Source organism: Amphibalanus amphitrite, unplaced genomic scaffold (assembly GCF_019059575.1).
Source record: "Amphibalanus amphitrite isolate SeventyFive unplaced genomic scaffold, NRLGWU_Aamphi_draft 000503F_arrow, whole genome shotgun sequence".
Classification (NCBI taxonomy): Eukaryota; Metazoa; Arthropoda; class Thecostraca; order Balanomorpha; family Balanidae; genus Amphibalanus; species Amphibalanus amphitrite.
The window spans coordinates 188,221-210,486 of NW_024881997.1; the positions used below are offsets into that span (position 1 = coordinate 188,221).

The 22,266-nt window shown below is 48.9% G+C and overlaps 2 protein-coding genes across 12 annotated transcripts; one reads left to right on the forward strand and one right to left on the reverse strand.

Annotated features, from left to right (window-relative positions):
- The first annotated feature begins 293 nt into the window (after positions 1-293).
- Positions 294-16,636, forward strand: LOC122392840 (deubiquitinase DESI2-like). 10 transcript variants are annotated; one of them, XM_043388154.1, is made up of 6 exons: positions 294-376; positions 12,219-12,376; positions 12,702-12,774; positions 13,076-13,169; positions 13,542-13,683; positions 14,220-16,636. In XM_043388154.1, exons 2-6 carry the CDS (start codon positions 12,242-12,244, stop codon positions 14,457-14,459), a joined length of 684 nt encoding a protein of 227 aa, XP_043244089.1. In that variant the 5' UTR covers positions 294-376; positions 12,219-12,241; the 3' UTR covers positions 14,460-16,636. The 10 variants fall into 10 exon arrangements, with proteins under 10 accessions (XP_043244089.1, XP_043244090.1, XP_043244094.1 ...); XM_043388155.1 differs by having other exon boundaries at positions 294-326; XM_043388159.1 differs by having other exon boundaries at positions 318-342.
- A 212-nt stretch (positions 16,637-16,848) lies between these two features.
- Positions 16,849-21,091, reverse strand: LOC122392853 (DNA replication factor Cdt1-like). 2 transcript variants are annotated; one of them, XM_043388178.1, is made up of 3 exons: positions 21,010-21,091; positions 18,432-19,609; positions 16,849-17,955 (listed from the first exon to the last, which is right to left on the reverse strand). In XM_043388178.1, exons 2-3 carry the CDS (start codon positions 19,558-19,560, stop codon positions 17,117-17,119), a joined length of 1,968 nt encoding a protein of 655 aa, XP_043244113.1. In that variant the 5' UTR covers positions 19,561-19,609; positions 21,010-21,091; the 3' UTR covers positions 16,849-17,116. The 2 variants fall into 2 exon arrangements, with proteins under 2 accessions (XP_043244113.1, XP_043244114.1); XM_043388179.1 differs by lacking the exon at positions 21,010-21,091 and adding an exon at positions 20,845-20,859.
- Positions 21,092-22,266: the final 1,175 nt, after the last annotated feature.

Sequence of the window (22,266 nt, forward strand, 5' to 3'; positions counted from 1 at the left end):
AGATTTCTTTTCTCGTATTGAGACAGCTTTTTAGGATTTACAAGAGTGGAAAAGTTACCCCGGCCGCGCCGGGGTACGCTGAGAGTTACCCCGGCCACGGCCGGGGTGGCCGGGGCAGGTTCTCCACCCATGCTTACAGCATTAGGACGAGTATAATTAGAATATTCTTAGTCGAATGAATACATTTGACAGGATTGTGTCTAGTCAAAATCAGTGGTGGCTACAAATATGCCAGCTTTGTAAGTTGTAAATTCTTGCAGTCATTTAGCATCTCTATGCTGCGTCTCAGCTGCGCAATAATTGAAACTCAGTGTTGTTTACTGATGGTCAGCTGCGGGGAATGTTTCTGTGAACGTCCGGATGATTGGTTTGCTTTGTTAGTGTTTTTAGTGGGGTACAAATTGGTGTTGTGTTGCATGAAAATTAATTTCAGCAATGTATTGTTATCATTTTTCATATTTTTCCTCCTCTCACAGTGACAGCATTTCAATAAGGCGTGACGCAAAGTGCGATCGAATCGGGACTGACCGTTCTATCATGATCATTAATTTCAAATTGATTAATGCTTTATATTTTGGTCATAGATAGTAAATCACAACAAAGCTACCCCTTCATTATTCATTAGAATTATGGGTCTTATTTGGTGTGGGCTAGAGCAGATTTCCAGCCTAGCCCAGTTGGGCAAACTAGACTTTTGGAATCAAAATATGGAGGCATCAATAATTTGATTCTGGTGGGAGGAGCCATGACCAAATATGGGCATGGAATCAATTTCTTGATTCATTTGGGTACGGTTTTTACTTCAAATGAACCGTTACGGTTGAAAAAAGGCCCATGACGGTGAGATTTTTCTTTTAAAAGGTAGAAAAATGTGGTAGGTTTGCAAAAAGTGTTACCTCAAAGCTAAGAAATTGTCCCTTTGGCCTTGTGAATGGGAAAAAGACAGAGCCACTGTCCATCACGTAAAAGCTGTTTTGAGGAAATCACACTGTATGTTATTTTTGTATCATGAACAGTGGCGTATCTAGGATTTCTCTCAGGGGGGATCCGCAGTCAAAAGGGCCCTTGACTGACTGGGTTGAAAGGGCCCTTCAGTGGCAAAAGGGCCCTTGTAGCCTGAGTTGAAAGGGCGTTCAACCCGCGTCCCGTTGGGGGGGGGGGCGAAACGGCCCCCTGTCCTCTTCTGTAGCTATCTCCTAAATGACTGCAGATATCCCCACCAAACTTTCAGGACCTCTACGGGCATCCATTTTACACATTGTGACCAATTTTTTTCCAGAGGCTATAATAGGTTGGCCGCAAATGACGTCATGTTCTGCCATTTTCGACCCAAAAAAGGTTTCGCAGGAAGAGCTGTCAGCCCTACAGAGCTGTAGAAACATAAAAATGTTCCGAGATAAAAGGTGTACAATTAACAGGCCTATGTCAAATCTGAGCACAGTTTAGCCCCGCCTTGGGTTGGGCCCAGGCTGGAGCGTTGACCCTAGGTCAAATCTGAGCACAAATTACAGAAAGAGTGTCAAAAGAGTTTTGTTTGTTTTGTTGGGCTATGCCCTTTCGGTCTGACCAGACCATTTCAGGACCGGAAGGATGATAGGAATTGAGGGAGACATTGGTCTGGGCGGGCACCTTGGTGAGTCACCGGGGCTGAGCCTGTCCAACAGGACAGGCCGACCAGCCCCCCAAGTGCTCACTGCACCCGGTTACGAGTGTGCTTCCTTAGGAGCTGCAGTGCGCTCCAATGGGAGCCGCCCGCATGGCATAAAGTTGCCCGTCCAGGTCCAGCCTGGATCATGGGTTGCGGCATGGAGGAGAAGGATTTGAATGTCCTGAGGATGGAAACGGCGAAACGGGTGTTAGCCCGCGCCGGGCCGGGGGTGTTTGAACACCCCTCTGCGGTTTTTCGCTAATATCTCAAAAACGGCGCCGCCGTTTTTGGCACACCTGTTTGTGCATTATTTTCGCACATGTTGTGAAAATTTCAGACCCAGGTCGCCTTAGGTCAGGTCACCAGGTCACGCCAAGTGACCTCACCTCAGAAAAAATAAGAATGCTCGTCATAGCTACACCGATTGATCGATTGCCTTGAAACTTTCAGCGATTGATAAGAGCAACATTATCTATAAAATGTTTATCTCGGAATTTTGATATCGGTGACCTAAGGTCAGGTCAATATCGCGGCCTCTCCATTACCTATCAGTCAATGGGAGAAAATTGAAAAGCGTCTGTTTTGCACGAACGCTATTCTAGACACTCTCTAACATCGAGATGTAAGTAAAATTGGCACACTGAATCGGAAAATGGCAACTGTAACCCCTCGTTATGTCCCCGAGGTCATCTCAGGTCACGAACAGAATCTAACAGTTTTTCGCCAATAACTTCTGATAGAGGCGTGCTAGAGCGCTGAAAACGCCTTAGATGTGTTCGAATCGACGTTGCGGATCGACTGATATGCAACATGACCTTTTTTCCGGTCAGGTCATGACCTTGACCTGAGGTCAAATTTTCAAGTTGACCTTTCAAGGTCCAATTATAGTTCATTCGACGCGTCTCTACGAGAGGAACACGATGCTGGCAAAATTAATGTCATGACTCTTTTGAGTCAAAAGTTTTTCGAAAAACGCTTTGCCGAAAAAACGCTGTTCGTAAAAACGGCTATTTTTGGAGTTTTTGCCCTCTGGAGGCTAAACCGTTGACCTGAGGTCAAATCTGAGAACATTTATCAGAAAAGTCTGTAAAAGGGCTGTTGAATGCCATTTTCTCTGGCGCTGTAGCTCTATCGGTTCCCGAGATAGTCGTTGGCAGTTTTCAAAATGTTGAAATAGTCAACATTTTACCTTTGGTGACCCCTGGTGACCTGACCTTTGACCTGACCCAAAAAATGACCTTAGTGTTTTCGTCCTCATTTTGGACGTTCTTTCGATTGCCGCTTTTCGCGTGTCGCTACGTGGCCCAGGAGCCGAGTTAGAATGGGGGGGGGGTGTTCAGACACACCCCCCTTCCGGCCCGTCGCGGAATCTCAGAGCACTGCACCGGCCCGGCGCGGGTTAAAAGAGCTATTAAGTACGCTTTTCCCCGGCACGGCATTCATTTCCGAGTGATGCGGTGGCTTGTTGAAAATTGTCGAAATTGGACCAGAAAATTGGCGAAATTTAGCCTTGGATGACCTATGTGAACTGACCTTTGACCTGATCTAAAAAGTGACCAGAGTAATTTCGTCATTATTGTTTGCGTCCTTTCGAACGCTGCCTTTGGCGTGCTGGTACGTGGCTCAGAAGCCGAGTTAGAAGCAGGGGTGTGGAGCCGGAGCTGGAGCCGGAGCCGTCCAAAAAGGCGGCGACTCCGGCTGCTTTTTTGAAGAGGAAAAAATTATTGACCTGCATAGTTCGGTTTGACAGTACAAGGCAGTAAAACATGTGGTATTCAAAATAGCCTTGTTATGCAAATACAGAAGCAACGTGAACCAATCCTTCATCTTTTCTCTTCCACCCGTATTTAATTGTATAGAGGATGTACTGAGTATTGGAGCCGGAGCAGCCGGAGCCGAACCATTTTACTCGGAGCCGGAGCCGCAGCCGAATCAGATTTTTTTCTCCAGAGCTGGAGCCGGAGACGTCTGAAATTTCCACGGCTCCGCATCCCTGGTTAGAAGGACCCTGGCCGGCCGAGTGGGAGGGTGGGTGCCACCACATCGTTTTTTTTTTTTGCGACAGCTCGGAACACGTCGGCAACAGAGAGCCAAAACTGGGCATACCTACCTGACCTTTGATGCAAACCGGGCCTTGTGACACCTGCATTTTCAAGGGGGCCTCTGGTCGTCTTAAGGACCCTCTGTTACCCTCAGAGGGACCCTCTGATGGCCTCTGCAGACCATCACTGGCCTCAAAGGGCACTCTAGTGGCCTCCATGGACCTTCTGGGTACCTGAAAGGGCCCTTTGTTTTCTCTCCAGGGGCCCTTGTTTACCTCAAAAGGTCCTCTTTTACTTCAGATGGCCGTATGTTTGTCTAATACATGAGGCCCCTGGTGGCCTGAGAGGCCCTGTTTGTGTCCCAAAGGGCCCTTTGTTGACCTCTTAAGGCCCCTAGTTGGCCTAAAAAGTCCTCTGATTGTCCTAAAGGGCCCTCTGTTCCCCTCAGAGGGCCAGTCTTTACCTCAGAGTGCCTGCTGACCTCATAGAGCCCATAGTGGCCTGACATAGCCTTCATATCACCTCAGAGGGCCCTCTGGTGTAAGGCTCAAGTGACCTTCTCAGAGGGCTCCGGCTGCCCTGTGACTGACAATTGTCCACTCTTATCCCCCTTTTGGGTGACCTATTTCCCCCTCTGACACCCAAGCCAAAATACAATTTTGGGACACTGACTCCGAGGGCCAGTTGATTTTCAGAGGGCCCTCTTTGAAGTGGATGTGAGGACCCGCTATTCGCCTCAGAGGGCCCTCTGGTGGCTTCAGACTTCAGAGGACCCTATTTTGGTATCAGCGGGCGCCTCTCTGTGGCATCAGAGGGCCCTCAGAGGCCTCAAATGGCCCTATTACATCTCAGAGAGCTGTCTTTGAACTCAGAGGGATCTTTTTTACTTCTTTGTGGTGTCTAAGGGGGCCCTCTGGCCTTTGTTCGCCTCAAGGGGCCTCAAGGGGTCCTCCGATGACTTCCAAGGACCCTCTTTGATCTCAGAGGGCCTGATGACCTCATAGGGCTCATGGTGGTCTGACATAGCATCATATCACCTCAGAAGGCTCTCCAGTGGCCTGAGAGGGCACTTTGTGGCCTTTGAAGGCCCTCCATTCGCCTTAGAGGGCCCTCTTTGATCTCTTTGACCTCTTCGATCTCAGAGGGCCCTCTTTGAGGTGGCTGTGAGGGCCCTTTGTTCACCTCAGAGGGCCCTCTGGTGACCTCCAGGGACCATCTTTGATCTAAGAGGGCCGTCTGGTGGCCTCATAGGGTACCTTGTGGCCTGAAATTGACCCTCGTACCTCAGAGGCCCTTCTGTTCGTCTTACCAGGCCCTCTGCTGGTCTTAGCGGACCCTTTGTGTGCCTGGGAGGGCCCCCTGAGTACCTGAGAGGGCCCACTTGGTGTTTGAGAGGGCCCACTGTGTGCCTGAAAGGGCCCTCTGTGTAGTTTGCCTGAGAGGGCCCTCTGTGTGCTTGAGGGGGCCCTATGTGTACCTGAGAGGGTCCTCCGTGTGGCTGAGAGGGCCCTCTGTGTGTCTCAGAGGACCATATGTGTACCTGAGAGGGCCCTCTGTGTGTCTGAGAGGGCCCTTTGTGTGTCTCAGAGGGCCTTTGTGTGCCTGAGAGGGCCTCCTGTGTACCTGAGAGGACCCTTTGTGTGTTTGAGAGGGCCCTCTATGTGCCTGAAAGGGCCCTCTGTGTAGCTGAGAGGGCCCTCCGTGTGTTTTAGAGGGCCCTCTGTGTGCCTGAAAGGGCCCTCTGTGTACCTGAGAGGGCCCTCTGTTTGCCTGAGAGGGCCCTCTGTTTGCCTGAGAGGGCCCTCTGTGTGCCTGAGGGGGCCCTATGTGTGCCTGAGAGGGCCCTCTGTGAGACTGAGAGGGCCCTCTGTGTACCTGAGAGGGCCCTCTGTGTGTCTCAGAGGACCATATGTGTACCTGAGAGGGCCCTCTGTGTGCCTGAGGGGCCCTATGTGTGCCTGAGAGGGCCCTCTGTGAGCCTGAGAGGGCCCTCTGTGTGCCTGATAGGGCCCTCTGTGTACCTGAGAGGGCCCTCTGAGTGCCTGAGAGGGCCCTCTGGGCTCTGGCCCCCGTTCGTCTCAGAGGGTCCCTTTATTCGCCCCTTCAGAGGCCCCTCTGTTTGCCTCAAAGGGCCCTCTGTTTGCCTGAAAGGACCCCCTATTCGCCTCAGAGGGCCCTTTGGTGACCACAGGAGGCTCTATTGTTGCATTGCAGGGCCCTCTGTTGCCTCCGAGGGCCCTTTTTTATCTCAGAGGACCCTCTTTGACCTCAGAGGGCTCTTTTCGACCTATTCGAGATGTCTGAGAGGGCCCTCGGGCCTAAGAGGGCCCTCTGAGTGCCTGAGAGGGCCCTCTGAGTGCCTGAGAGGGCCCTCTGAGTGCCTGAGAGGGCCCTCTGAGTGCCTGAGAGGGCCCTCTGAGTGCCTGAGAGGGCCCTCTGAGTGCCTGAGAGGGCCCTCTGAGTGCCTGAGAGGGCCCTCTGAGTGCTTGAGAGGGCCCTCTGAGTGCCTGAGAGGGCCCTCTGAGTGTCTGAGAGAGCCCTCTGAGTGCCTGAGAGGGCCCTCTGGGCTCTGGCCCCCGTTCGTCTCAGAGGGTCCCTTTATTCGCCCCTTCAGAGGGCTCTCTGTTTGCCTCAAAGGGCCCTCTGTTTGCCTAAAACGACCCCCTATTCGTCTCAGAGGGCCCTTTGGTGACCACAGGGGGCTCTATTGTTGCACTGTAGGGCCCTCTGTTGCATCCGAGGGCCCTTTTTTATCTCAGAGGGCCCTCTTTGAGCTCAGAGGGCTCCTTTCGACCTCTTCGAGATGTCTGAGAGGGCCCTCGGGCCTGAGAGGGCCCTCTGAGTGCTTGAGAGGGCCCTCTGAGAGCCTGAGAGGGCCCTCTGAGTGCCTGAGGGGGCCCTCTGTGTGCCTGAGAAGGTCCTGTTCGTTGTAAAGGGCCCTTAATTTACTCTACAAGGTCCCTCGTTGGCCTAAAGGGGTCCTCTGATAGTCCTAAAAGGGTCCCTAAAAATGTAATTGATACTTTTCATTATGTAAAAAAAATGTAAGTGGTGAAAAGGGCCCTCAAAGTGTTTTCAATTTTTTTTTCAAGTAAAAAAAAATTTTTTTTTTGCTCCAGGGGGGATCCTAGGACCCCCAGGGTCCCCCCTTGGATACGCCACTGATCATGAATCACATACTAACCAATCAGTATTTGTGTAAAATGGCAAAATGAATTTTTTTAACCCCTAATTATCATTCTTGTAGTGCTTTTATATTATTTATATGGTTTTTACCTGTTGCTTCAGTTTTTGTATTCTTGACATTTAAAAATTGTGAATTGTTATCAAATGTAGTGAAGGTCAAGCACAACAATGCTATAGGTATCAGTTGTGGTGCTGAGGATACCACTAAATGAGAATAATAGCAAGATAAGTGCTGTATTCTTGCAAGTCATTGTTGCCTATCTGTTAACATTACCTGTGAATCAAAATAATGATTAGCCAGCTGACGGGGAATCAATATTATGATTATCTGTTTAAAGTGAATCAATTCCTTGATTGCCTTTCACTACCTATAGAATTCGAATTGTTATGATAGGAGCAATATTATTTTGCTTAGGAGATAGTTCAAGCATTTCTGTTCAAGATCAGGCATGCTCCTTCTTGAAACACTCTCTTATTTTTATGTGATTGGTTAGTTAGAAATGGTCTGCATTTATGCCCAAAAGGAATCAATCTTTTGATGCCTCCATATTTTGATTCCAAAGGTCTAGTTTGCCCAACTGAGCCAGTGTGTTGCAGGCTAGTGCGGGTGGTTGATTGGTGACATCATCTGGTTTCACCGTGAAGTGTGAGGTAGATCAAGATAGACATTGCATTCTAAGATTTTTGGGCCCCAGTGTCATCTCATATTGTTCTTAATTGCAGTGATGTTATGACACCCCCGAAACAATAATGGCATAGAAGAGACATATCAGTGATCAGGGCTGACCAGTAAATGGCCAAATCTTTAGATGGTTTTGAAGTGTGAACTTCCAAAGTTCAAATCCAAATTGAATGCTCTAACATCTGGAACTTTTTAGCATGCTGATGTAGATACCCAGGGGAGTGCTGCGTGCAACTGCAGGATGATGCAGTTTAATGGTCCCTGGCTGGGCCGTTCTACAAAATTAACTGTGCACTTGTCACAGATTGGTAAATGCCAACTATATCATAGTAAGATAATACCTAATGTAGCAATTTATTATTTATACATTCACAAAGAAGGAGGAGGTTATTCTCTCTTTGAATTCTGCATCCTCAAGATAGTCAAATTCTTATCTTCCACACTTGAAACCCCGGCCTGCTCTCAATTCTGGATTTGATGGTCACCATTATCCAGCATGAGTAGGTCCTCAGGGCTCAGGGGCATGTCCAGGGCCCTGTTCAAGTGTCTGCGGCCGCCGCGGCTCCCGCGGCCAAAAAGGCGGAGCTTAGCTGGCGGCCAATCAGGCGAGAGCAGCATTCTGGGTAATGCGTAGCTCTTCCTGCGGCTCCCGCGGTCGCTCGGGAGCGACCGCAGGGAAGCTTCGACATAAACTGCACGCGTGAGACAAAGCATTGCGGATTTCGCTCTTTGTTTCGGTTGATTTTATTATGTTGTTAAGGAATAATTGCTTCAAAAAGGTACTAATTGAAGTAATAAAGCCATTATAAAGCAATTATGCACAAAATTTTGATCAGCATCTCCTTTCAAAACCACCGTGCCATTCTCGTCGCCGGCCGCAGCGGCCGCAGCCGCGAGGGTGTTCAACCTAACCGAAATTAGGCTCCGCCTCCCGGCCGCGGGAGCCGCGGCGGCCGCAGAGCACTTGAACAGGGCTCAGGTGTGGTGCTCTGTTAGCAGTTCTGTGTGGCTGGGCTACTGGCCTGCTCAGTGTCTACATGACAGGCTCAACCCCAGTGGCATACAAGAGTAACTAGCCAGGCCATTATGTGTCTTTCTAAGTACCATCATCTACTCAGCTCTGCAAAGGTCTTAGTAGACCCAAAAGGCCTAACTTTGCAAAAAGTAAAGGAAGTAATGAACTATGAAGTATGAAGTAACATCATTAACCCGCGCACCGACGGGGGGGGGCGGATATCTGCCCCCCCCCCCTGAGGTTTGCGCCGCGAAATTTGGTACGACTATTTCATCATCAATTTTACACATGGTGTGCAAGTTTGAACCTCCTACCTTTCAAGGTCAGGTCACCAGGTCACTTTGAATGACCCAACCTCAAGTCACTTTTTTTGCAACTTTGTCACCGTGCCAGAGCTACAGTAGATGTCGGAGGCCTTTGAAAGTCGCAGGATGTTATTAGGTCATTAGTAGCTACAATTTGTATATCTCGGAATTTTGATATCGGTGACCTAAGGTCAGGTCAATTTCGCGACCTCCCCATTATAAGTCAATGGGGGAAAAATCAACTCCCTGTTTTTACCACTAAAACGGGTCGGAATGGCCCCATATACCATACATGACTTCATATACGATCAACCTTCACTACCTTGAGGTCTGTTTTGCTGTTGGGCGGCTGTGAGGTCATGTGACGTCATTAAAGGTCACCAAAGGTTTTTGGCCAATAACTCCGTACAGGAACAAGATACAGACGCGTGGATGGTCGCATTGTGTTCAGCTCGTCAAGACGCATCGAATGATATACATGATGACCTCGAGGTCACGTGACCTGAGGTCAACCTTTGACCTTGACCTTTCGAGGTCAACATATATATCATTCGATGCAGATTGACGAGAGGATCACGATGATGCCCTTAGTTTGTTCCTATCTTGACTAATTCGAAAGTTATTCGAGAAAAACTCTCTCCATATCTAGCGCCGCCATTTTGACTTTTTCGACCCCTGTGACGTCATCTTTGACCTGACCTGAAAATGACCTCAGTAAAAATTGTAGATCTTGACCGTGCGTATCCGATGCCGTTTACCGCTTGTCGCTATCTTGCTGCGTTCTCGAGATCTCAGGGGGGGGGCGGTCATCCGCCCCCCCCCCCCCGTCGCACAGTGGGGATTTTTCCGATCTAGCGCCTATTAATTCAAAAAATATTTTTTTGATTTTGGTTTATTTTTTGTGTTAGTAGGGCTAAGAAATGTCTGAATTTTCATATATGGCATTGTTTTATCTGTATGTCCACAGCAAAACTAGGAAAAATGCGCCCAAAGTTCACACTCATGCGTGATTACTCAATGGGCTCAGCAAGGCCCGAATGTATAGCTCAATTTCATTGTCCTGTCCTGTTGGTTTTAATCTTGCGAGGTCTTAAAGTTGCATATCGTCTGAAAGGCACCTTTATTAGGAATGGAATGGCAAACAGAAAGTATGCCACAACCTTACTAAGGTCACAAAAATGCCCTTTACAAAAAAAACTTACAGACACCATGTTGAAGGAATGGTATTATAAATAAATGTAGGAAATCAACAATGTTCTCCACACTTTTCCACTCCGAAATATATCCTATCGAATTCGCCACTTTCTTCTGCACAAGACAACGCCTAGTTTGGCTGCCGAAACTTGCCTGAACACGGAATATTCACATTAGAGTATCTTAACACCCCACTCGAGGAGCGCTAGGGCAAGCAGCACGATATAGGTATGTTCCGGACATAGGCGAATAATTTTACTTCGTGATCTATATGATGCATATTTTCTGAGACACATTCATTAGGAATAGGATGACAAGCGTAAATTATACATACCGTAACCTTATTAACCATCGCACTTGTGGGGAGGGGGAAGGGGAAGGGGTCGGATAAAACCCCATGGTTTTCCGCAAATTACTCGCGCAAAAAGCGGCCGATCGCGCCGAAACTTTCGGTACCCACGAGATCATCAATTTTACATCTAACCTAAAAATTTCATGACTCTGACCCAACTGACCTTTGACCTGTGGCATATTTCTCGAGACCATGTTTGGCCGGAATCGCGATTCGGCGTATGCCAGCTCACATTATCCGCGGTTTCCAGTCTTTTTGTGGTTTTAAACGTTCAAATATGTGAAATGATGTTGGTGTCATGCATAATGGTGGTTGTCAAGGTCACGTGAAGGTCAAGTCAAGGTCATTGACCTTTTGATGACCTTGGTTCACTTTTTCGAGTTTTACTTGTTTCTAGGGTAGTTTTTGGTGCTGATTTAGATTTTAGCAGCCATTTGAATATTTACGAAGTAGTTCTAGTGCCTTCGTTCCATGTTACGAAGCTATCAGTAGTAGGTGACACTTCTATGGATGGCCGGCAGGACGCCTACTAATTGATCTAACCTGACCTGACCCGACCTGGCCTAAATGCATAAAGACATCGTCTGTGATCAAAACTAACACGAAATTCGTGATCAGCACCCCAAAATACCCCGTAACACCCTAACTTTGCGAAGTTTCAAGAGGTCTCGATTTCCCAACTTTAGTTGGGTCATTAAACTGACTTGGAAAGTCAGCTTATTTATGACCTTGGACTTTGAAATTGGATATATTCGGCCTAATTTCGTCATAGGCAGCACGCTTGACTTTTCCGCGAAGCTCTAGCTTGATCAGGGGCCAAACGGCTGAGCGGGGGGTCCAATTGAACCCCCTATACTATGTTGATTATGCACATTTACAGGTAAAATTCTCACCAGGACACACCAGCCAACATCTGTGCACAATCTGGCTACAATTCTACCTATGGTTTGCCCTCTACGAATAAATACGTGCTAGATCGGAAAAATCCCCACTGTGCGTCGGTGCGAAGTTGGCGCAGACCCCCGTCGGTGCGCGGGTTAAGAATATCAAAAGGATTTTTGATCAATCTCATGATCAATTCATCTGTCCTTACTGTTGTGGCAACCATCTGACCTTCCACAGACCTCAGGACCAACCCATCCACATCCCTGCTCTTTTTACCCTTTCCATGTTGGCAGTCACCCCACCAGACAACCAGTAGTGAAGGCAAGATCTTGGTTGATCTACAATCTATCCAGGGTAACCATTGGATAGAGTGATAAGGCAGGCAATGGCTTACTCCTGATTAGGGCTATGGGGTCAGATGTGGAGCAATGAAGCTGGTCAGAGTCGACAGCTCTGAGTTCCAAGTCAGAGCCAGAGTCACCAAAAATCCATTAACTCTGCAGACCTGCCAGGGCTGCAAAGTCAGAGCCAGATCAGAGTTGACAGTTCTGTCTGCAGTCGATATTGGGAAGCCACCATCAGAGTCGAAGTCGCTGAAGAACCATCGACTCTGCGGCGCTGCTCCCGTCCAACCGTTTCGGACTCTGCCGCTGCGGGCTGCGGCGTGCCGTCGGTGGTCCACACAGACCACAGCCTAATGTCTCCAGTCTCGACCCTATATTATCATCCCAAATAGCTCTGCAATGGCCTTTTCAGTCCAGAAGAGCGTGCTCCCAACAAAACAAACAAAACGATCAATGGGATTGGTGAGCAGTGTACTGGTGCCATCACACTGCTTAGTCCTTGTCACATTTGTTTTCCCTTTGTTTCCATGACTATGATTCAACTCCTTGTGTATGATTGTTTCAGGATGTATGGAATGCCTGCAGTAGATGTCTAGCGGTCTCGGAGATTTTTGTCGGATGACGTTTCCCAGCTGTTTGGGATATCAGCAGGATCTGTCGGACGACCTCTCTGTGCCCGGCGGCATGGCGCGAGAGCCGGTCATTCTCAATGTTTATGACATGGTGAGTGAGACACGGCTGCTGGCGGTGGAGCTCTGACCTGTGCAGTTTGCAACTGATTAAAGGAGATATGTGATACTATCAAAGACACCTTTATATAAACGTAAGCGTAGTAGCATTTACAGGGAAATAATATTTTAGCGAACTATTTTGTTCACCATTGCAGCTTCAAAATTGCTGCCCCTGGATGTCGTAAATGGTATGAACATTATCCACTAGACCCCAGGAAGGACGAATCAAAGTTCATTATTTCATGATCATGATATCACCTTACGTGTAATCATGATTGCTTGTGGTTATTTTGCTCATATATCGTCCTCTTTTGCAGTACTGGATAAACGAGTATACCTCGAACATCGGGTTCGGCGTCTTTCACTCCGGCCTAGAGATCTACGGTTTTGGTGAGTTGGAACTTATAGGCTACTGTTGAGTGGAAACGAATGTTTATGGGCGTTGTCAAACTGAAAGTAACCTAAATGCGCGTAGTTATTGAACGTGGGATACTTTTACCGCGGTTAACTCTGTGGATTTTTTAGACCGCACTTATCCCAATCCCTATCTGACATAGGTACCAGGGCCAGATTGGACTCAGTTGCCACGTCGTCTGGCGTATGACCAGTGTGTCACCTGCTGACACCAGTCTATACGAGTCTGTTCCCTCGTCACCGTATGTCTGACCGTTCGCCCTTCCTCTCGCCGCAGAGTATGCGTACGGCGGCCACCCGTTCCCGTTCTCGGGGGTGTTCACCATACGACCCAGGGACGCGGACGACCTCGGTGAACAGTTCAAGTTCAAGTAGGTTCCGCCAGCGGCTGATCGCCATTTTGACTCGCTATCCGCACCTGTTGAGAGATGGACTGACCAAACCCCAGGGGTCATTTACTACGCTATTTACGCTCTTCTTATTTCTGGGTCATCGTCCCTCTCTATCACCCATCGACCCTTTGGTATAGTGTTAAAGGTTTCATGACCCATACAGGCCATAGATGTTTGACATTTAAAGTGGTGTTTATTTGTGAGCATATTTTAAATCTTAATCCAGACTTTAGACTCCTATATATCCAGACTATTTTGTTCAAGGAGCAGTGGTTAACTTCACAGTTGCTCTTAGTAGTATACTACCGTGATGTTTACCGTTTACGCTGACAATACTCTTGTCATTTGCAGACAATCTATACATTTAGGGTACACGGACTTCACCAGAGACGACTTGGATCGAATCATCGAGGAAATGGGCAAGGACTTTCGCGGTGACCGATATCATCTTATCAACAAAAACTGCAACCACTTCACATCCAATCTGTCACAGGTAAGGGATCGATCGATATCGCAACTCAGTGTTTGTTTTACGTCACTGGGTCAGGCCCCTTTCCCATTCAGTCGAGTGTCGACCACGGAGACGCGTTTTGACGCGGAAGCCCTAATGTTTCGTTCGTTGACGTCTAAGCGTGGCTGCTGAGTTTCAGTGTGAACTGAACTGACACATTTTGGCTTCCTTGGCAGTTCTGGATTAGCTTTCGGGGCTGGGGATAGTTAGAAAAAAGTATTGGTAGAAAGCACCCTCCAATCTCCATGTTATCAGACAGTATTACACGCTCTACTATACTTTGTATAAGAAGTGGCGATATCAGGCACTTACCGGGGTACATTAACGGAGTAAATACACTTTGCAAACGGATAACGATACTGAGTGCAACGGGAAAAAACTGGTTGCGATCCTTACTTGCTCATGCAGGCATCTCTGGTAATTGACAGGTTACTGACTCGATCTCTGACAGCCGTCTAACCCCTCTATCTGTCTCGCCGCCCTCTAACCTCGCTCTGACGCCGTCCTGTCGCCCGCAGCTGCTGACGGGCCGCGAGATCCCCTCGTGGGTGAACCGGCTGGCCTCGGTCAGCGCCATGGTGCCGTTCCTGGAGCGCTGTCTGCCCAAGGAGTGGCTCACACCGGTGGCCCTGCAGCACTCGCTGGAGGAGACACCCGGGCAGCCGACAGCCACCACCCCCGGCTCGGCAGCGCCCGGCCCGCCGGCGTCCGGCTCCGGCGCGGCGCCCTCACACTCCTCCTCAATGAACTCGATATAGGGAAGACGGCAGCCTCCGCCCGACTAGCTACTGCCGTCTGCCTACCCGGCCGGCCGTCTGCCTGTGCGGGGAGCGACCCGTGCGAGCCCTTTAGGCGGGGTTCGTGGGGCGCGGCGGTGCCCAGGGGTGAGGTTTTCTGGGTGAGCTGATACAACCTTCGGTCTCCGCACCGCGGGCGGTGGGCGTATTTTAGGGTAAGGGAATGTAATCACTATGAGGCAGACATAGTGAGCGAGTCATTCTTTCAGTTTACCGGTGAGTACTTTGCGAAGGAGGCACTGGTTGCGTGGTCTATGGTGCATTAGCGGACTTCTGAGCCCGATACCTCGGGTCTCCTGTGTGCTGTCGGGCTGAACGGTTCGGGTATCCTATATATGCCGCCGGACCGTACGGTTCAGAATCAACAGACCGCATGGTTCTGGCCTCTTGTATGGCCTGAAATGGACGGCCCGGGTACTTTGTTGAACCCGACTGTCTAGTGTCGTACTGGGCGGTTCGGGTCTCCTATGCGCTGTTTGAATTGGCGGCCCAACTCTCCTATGAGCGACCGGCCGACGTTTGGTGGTGGGTTACGTACGGCGCATTGCCTCAGGTCCGGCGTGGTGGCTGCGCTCCTGTGACGTCGGCAGCCGACCTATGGTAACCCGATGCCAAATCGATGCGCCGCCCGGGGACCGGGTTTCCTGTGTCCGTTTGTTGTAGTTACTACCAGAAAAGGAACTAGCTGACTTCTAGAAGACCATGGTTACCCATTACCGTATTTTTGTACGCCGCTCCATTAAATTTTCTCGTGTGGTTTTTAATGTTGCTTTGGCGAGCTCCGGTGGCTACTGCTGTACATAATGGGCGGTGAGTGTGGCTCGTGATGGAGCCGTATCCGGGGCCTATGGCGACTGTTCTCCTGTTTCCAGTGTGCTCCCGGTGTTGGATGTATCCCTGCTCCCGCTTGAGATAGGTCTGCGACTAGTGGCATTCTGTATATGTAGCGCTCGATGTGAGGTTTGTGGGTCTGAGAAGGACCAGCAAATGGTAATGTATTGAGATGACGGTGGGATATGGATGCGAATGCAAAAGACGAGCGTAACCAAAGTTTTCGAGTGGCTGATTCTCGACGTGCGCTTTCTCTCGGAAGCAGGGCCCAGTGTGACATGTGCTGTATCGTGGTTCGCTCTATCTCCTGTGTCGTGTTGAGAGGGCCGATGACTTTGCCACTCGGTTATACCCTTCAGTAGCCGAGGATTTCAGGACACTGCGTGGTGAACAATGTTTTCAATTCTTCGTTGACGTGAATACTTCGAAAAGCATGATTATGCTATTCCATAACACTATCATTGTAGATATTCTTTAACTGCGCTCTTTCATGGAGTTGTTAAGCCACAAAATTTATACTATTGCTTGTTATTCAAATAAATATGAACTCCGAGATGGAAGGACAAATTGGTGTAGATCTGACCATAGCCTGGCGTGGATGTGACATTCTCTTAGCCTGGGTTCAAGGAATGGTGTTGCATGTTGCGCATTGGGTTCTAGTACTTGCAATGGTTAGTAGGTACGACGAACTTGTGTCTCATAAATATACGGTCGGCCTGAAGGGTCGTCAACTATATTGTAACGCTGGGTTTGTGCTAGTTCTATCTTTCAGTTAGCGCGTTGCCACAGGTTGAACTGGTGGCATGCTGTACTCCTTGCTTACCGAGCCTATGCGTATGTGCAGACATGCCTCGTGTATACTAACCGCGACTGTTTACACTGAATTTCGAGCCTGCCATAGTGCAAAGATTCAATTCAAGTAAAAGCCAACAAATAATGGTGGCCTGGTTTCCTTTCATCACTACATTCATCGACTGAATTTATATCCTGGCCTCAAGTCTCCCCGGTCCGTCAGTTCACGTCTGTACAGGCGCCCTGATCCAGGCGTTTCGCACAAGGAGGATGTACGTTTCCCTCTGTCTATTCTCCGCCGTCGGCCCGGGCTGGTCGAATGTTGTTACGGGGGCGCTCTGTCGGACTGGTCGTAGGCTACAAATTAGGTACATAGTTACGTGACCGACGTGACGCGTCCGTCAGCCGTCGCCGTCTCGCCGAGGGCTGGGTTTTCAGTGTTCGTGTGAGACAATGTCGATGTGCGTATAATCACAGCTGTGCGCGTCGAATAATACAAGCTGTTGCGTTACTAACGCTTTGTTTCTCTGATCAAAAGCACGTGTGGTGGTAAGACCGTATGGGCGTCTACCAGCGTCCTGTTTTTGGAACCGCTAAGCGAGAAACGGTGCACACAATTAGAGGGCAGTATGAGCACCATTACTGCGGGCCTCAGAGGTTGTCAGCTAAACCTGAAGGTCAGAGTCCGTCTGTTAAGCAAGTTACTTCTTCCTAACAAAGGTATACGAATTACGAAATTACAGATGTATTTGAGCATGGCCGGTTTCATAGCAGATTAGTCGTAGGTGACGTGTATGGTGTGGTGAACCCATGGCAGGCAGCGAAAATGAATGTGACAAAAAAAGAGTAATAAATCGAGACATGCGATGCGTGATAGCCCTGCTCAACGGGCTATCACGCGGACCAAAGTCCATGTGGACCAGGGCTACGTAAGGCTTGGTCCACGAAAGGCTTGTGTCATTGCCTTGATCAGCTGACGAGTCAGCCCTATAATATCACTGTTTTTCCAACTTCTTCTCCAGCGACGCCACAACAGCATTTACATCCACGTCCTTCACCAGCTTCACGAAGGTGCCCGACTTGAGCTGCACGATCTGCACAAACTGCGGCGCCTCCTCTGCCAGTAGCTCCACGTGTTTACGGAGGTCGTCGCACTCGGCCAGGCCGCGGCTGCTGTCCGACAGCCGCGTCATCACCGTCTCCAGCGGCAGCGCGGCGCGCCGCTCCGTGACAAACGTGGCGCGCAGGCTGCGCACCAGCTGCGGCAGACGGGCCAGCATGTTCAGCCGCCGGCTCTCGGCCGGGGTTCGGGTCATCAGCCGCTGCTGACGCGCCGCCTCGCGCGCGCGGATCCGCTCCAGCAGTCCGGCCGGCAGCCGTCCGGCGCCCGCCGGCGGTGCGGCCGGTTGTGCGCCGCTGGGGCCGGGCTGGGGCTCGGACGGGGCCGCCTCCGGCGCCGGGCCAGCCACCGCCTCCAGTGTCTCCCGCAGGTGGGGGTACTTGGAGACGATGTGGCGGGCGCGCTCCAGGACGTCGCGCGCCGTGCCGCCCGTCTCGTCGGCCGGCGGCTGTGGCAGCTCGGCGGCCGGCACGTCGGGCACCGCCTCCAGCGGGAACTGCGGGTGCCAGCGGGTGATGCGCGCAGGATCCACGGTGACGGGCGGGTCCAGCTGCAGCAGAAACTCCTGGTGGTGCTGCAGCACCAGGTCCACCAGCGCCGCGTGGAAGATGCGCCCGCGCTGCAGCAGCATTCCCGGCGTGAGTTTGCGGTATTCGACCGAACTCTGCGGCGCCGAGCCGACCGATTCGGCGGCCGGCGCCGGAGACTTCATGTCTGGAAACCCGGAGGTTCATGTCATTTAGGGAAAATACGTTTCAACGGATTAATGCCAAAGTTCTGAGGGTGTGAGGGAAACATTCCTGCTTTTTTGGCTTCATCTGGCCATCCAAATGAAACGTCCTCCAGAGAGACGCTGGAGGCTGTCAAACGACTTAAGTGCATGAGTCAAATAAGCCTTTCATAAAACGAGGCTAAACCCAAGCTGAACCACTTCCAGCTATTTACTATTTCTACATGAATGCTGAAAGGACCCGATTTCCTCTCTGTGACTGCAATACTATTGAGACGTAGTTCATGCGAACCTTACAAGTCACAATATACCAGATCACTACATCGGTGGGAGAAACTAGCCGGTACTCCATACGACAGTCACGCGTAGCTCAAAATCAACGAAATATTCGTCAACGAGTGTATAGGACATAGGAATGTTGGAAAAGTGCCGTCAGTAGTAGACAGCTCCATCAACTCACCGGACTCGTAGTTTGTGTTGACCTCCAGCGTCAGCTGCCACTTGTTCTTGTTGTTGGGCGTCACCTTGTGGTTGGGCAGGTTCTTCTCTCGCCTGAAGATGTAGGCAAACGGAAACACCGTCTTGATCTGCGCCAGCTGAGCCTCGGTGAAGTTCTTGGTGAGCATCTCCTGCACTGACGATTTCAGCTTCTTGAATGTGATTATCTCTTTCCTGTTGTGGAGGAAGGAGGCCACAGTATCCAGGCAGTGGAACGCCTCCTTGAGGAAGCGGTACTTGTACGGCAGGGAGAGCGTCGAGGGCGTGTCGTGCAGAAGGTGCTGGAAACGCTCGTACGCCGGGGTCTTCTTAGGGGACGGACTGGCGATACTCTTCTTGGGGGTCTTCACTGGGCTGGTGATCTCGAACTCCAGCGTCTGTTTGGGCTTGGAAATCTGATCTTTGGCGCTGAGCGTCTCCTTGGCGGCTTGCAAGTCCTTCAGCTTCTGCTTAGCGTTATTGTAGCCCGCGAGCCGCTCCTTCAGCTGACCGATGTTGTTGCACTTCATCAGCGATTCCTTCATCTTCTGCGGCGACATACCCGGAGCCACTCCCGGTCTTGGTGCACTATCAGCGAGTTTTTCTTTCTGTGGTGCAGGCTTATCATCTGATCCTCCAAACAAGTTGCGTTGAACGCTCTTTGCTGTCACAAATGTTTGAGTCGAGTTGTGTGGCCTCGAGGCACTTGTAGCTTTTGGTTCTTGTGCCGTAAACACACCACAATCAGTTTTTGTTGCACCCAGAGCATCACTGCCAGCTTTGAAGTCCCTGAGGGTCTGAGAGGCAGTCTTGAAATCAGTCAGTCTTTCTTTGAGTCTGGCAAGATGGGCATGTTTGGCAGGTGACTTTGAGTGGAAATCCACATCACCCTGACTTTTTAAGGATTTCAAAACCTGCTCTTTGCTCAGGTGGAACTGCACCCCATTTCCTGCTGAACTAGGTTCAACAATATCCCTCTTCAATCGCTTTGCCTTTTTCACAGGCACATCTAGTCCTTTAGATAAGACAGATTTAGCTGGCTCATTCTTTAATGTCTCTGGTCTCTGCCTCTTTCTTGGATGGAAGAATTCAGTCAGAGATTTTTGTGACATGTTTTCAAGAATAACTAGTTGCTTTTGGCTTCTTCCCAGAACTTCACTCCTGTGAAAAAAAAGATGGATGATGGTAAGGGAAACAATAAATATATAGTTGCTAGTTGCTACATGTTTATGTTTTTCCCTGAAACCCAACAAAAACACACTTAAATGATAAGTGCCACATCCATGCTTATATAAGCATCACAGTATGTGTTTAAGAAATATGTATTATTTAGCCTTCGCCCATCTTGGTGTTTAAGGTCCGTTGGACCCCGCTTGCCATTTGGCCCCAGATCGAGCTAGAGCTTTGCAGAAAATACCAGCATCTTGCCCGTGATGAGAGGAAGCCGATAATGCTCAGTTTTGAGGTCCTTGGTCATTGGTTGACCTTCCAGGTTGGGTCAATGACCCACAAGTCAGAAATATCGGGAACTGTCAGAGCTTCATAGTGAGGTCGTTGAAGGGTTTTTCTGGGTGCTGATTACAAATTTCATGTTAGTTTTGGGCACAGATGAAGTCTCCATGTGTTTAGGCCAGGTCGGGTCATGTCAACTAGTGGTAGGAGTCCTGCTACTACTCATAGTAGATATCAACCACTACTGAGTAGTGTTGGAATTGTGGCCACTTTCTGTTTTTTTTTATCTAATCAGACTTCATCTTCACATTTACTAAAACTCCTGCATAAATCAGGCTGCATTTTAATGAAATTAAAACTTCTCCTTTGTCATATAAAACTGGCGCATGACACAATTGTGCGTGAATAAGCTCTTGTAAGCTTATGCAGGGAAAACTTGTTAAAGTTGGTTTTTGGGTATGCATATTAAAATTTCAGTATTTTTAAGTTTTTTCCAACTGACACCAAGAAGCCAGTTCCAGTCACAAGTCATTTGGATTAGATACCTATGCTGCTCAAGCATCTCCCATTGTAATAAGTGCACTATGATATGCACTCTTTCACCCAAAAAAAAAAAAAATCATTACACAAAATCTCGAATTTTCATTGCTAATTTAGCTTTTTAAGGATCTTCACCTTTCGGGCAATTGGCTTTATTTGCTGTAGGTACACTACAGACAGAAAAGCTACTATCCTTTCCTATCAGCATCAACAACCCGGTTTACATAGGGTTTGTTGCAAGCTTATATCTCCGTCCATAATGTTGCAAAAGATGCCAATGGTGCTTAACAATTTACAAAATGATCCCCTCTAAATATTTGAAGACCACTGCATCGAAATTATCGCCAAATTAACAAGCTAGAGCCTCGTCAAAAATGCAATGTAAACCGGGTTAACGTCATGACTCATGAGCAGCGGGCTGAAAGGTGGCAAGGCTATATCAATATAAACCGGCTGAACGGTCGAAAGCTGAAAGGTTTGTCAGGCAGAAAGAAAATGACTTTATATTTTATAATTCAATATAAGCATCCAACCAAAATGATATAACTAAAAATTAAAAAAATACTCACAAACAACAAAAGAATCTTGCAAAGACTGCGTCGCGTGAGCGCAATTTTGGCGCGTTTTTAGATAGTGTTGAAACTATGCAGCAATGCAATAAATGAAGGCAATGGTTGCAAACTTATTTTGTCGGATATGGTCAACCCAAACTATTAATAAATTTTTAATTGAATTTATGTCAATAATGTCGCAATTCACCTTCATCATCAAAATGGCTCTCCTTTGCTTTTATAGCTTCTACTTCATCTCTAAAAGATATCAGAGCGGCCACTTTTACTAGCACATGCCCAGAACAGTTCCCATGCCCCAAGCAATGCACCCGTCGTCAATTTTACAATGGAATGGACTTCCACAAGATGAATAGGGTACACATGTGTTTGAGCGGAAGATTGCGTCGCCTAGGCAGCTTTGAAATGACACACGTGGCACTTAAGTTGTGTTTGCTCTCCTGATGCGTAATGCGTATAGTAAAAAAACAGCGTCAGCCCCAGGCCTAATGTGCGCTTACTTACTGCGTGTGTATTACTTCCTAGATGTTCAAACAAATAAGAGAAAGAGAGAGAGAGAGAGAGAGAGAGAGAGAGAGAGAGAGAGAGAGAGAGAGAGAGAGAGAGAGAGAGAGAGAGAGAGAGAGAGAGAGAGAGAGAGAGAGAGAGAGAGAGAGAGAGAGAGAGAGAGAGAGAGAGAGAGAGAGAGAGAGAGAGAAAGGTACACACAGGGGCGTCGTTTTGTATAGGCCTGGTAGGGCCCGAGCCCTACCAATGTTTATTTGGGCCCTACCAATGTTCGCTGAGCCCTACCAATCTTTTGTCACTTATCAGTTGATAAAAAATATCAAAATAAACAGATAAGCAAATAAGCACATATGCACATATAAAAGGTTCTGGCCACAGTAGGTGCATGTAGCCGACAATGAGGTGTCGTGTCTTGGACTCTGGCCCTTGGTGGATTCTAAGAGGCTCGAAAGACCAATTGGTTGAGATCCATAACTGCCTCTGAGTGCCGCACACCACGCGACCGCCCCAAATAGACCCCGATCCGTCTCCACACCAGCCGCTGGAGGCCCTACCCCGACTTCGGAAGGTGCCACGGTGCTCCAGAATAGGCCATAGGTATATTAATTTGAGTGGTATGTTTAAGATCTTTGCAAGATGTATTCCCCGTTTGCTGACTCTGCAGAGAAAAGGCAAGCTCGAAAGGAGGCTTAGCGCGAGTTTTTGGCCGCTTTATAGAAGATCTAGAAGATGTCATTGAACAACATATGT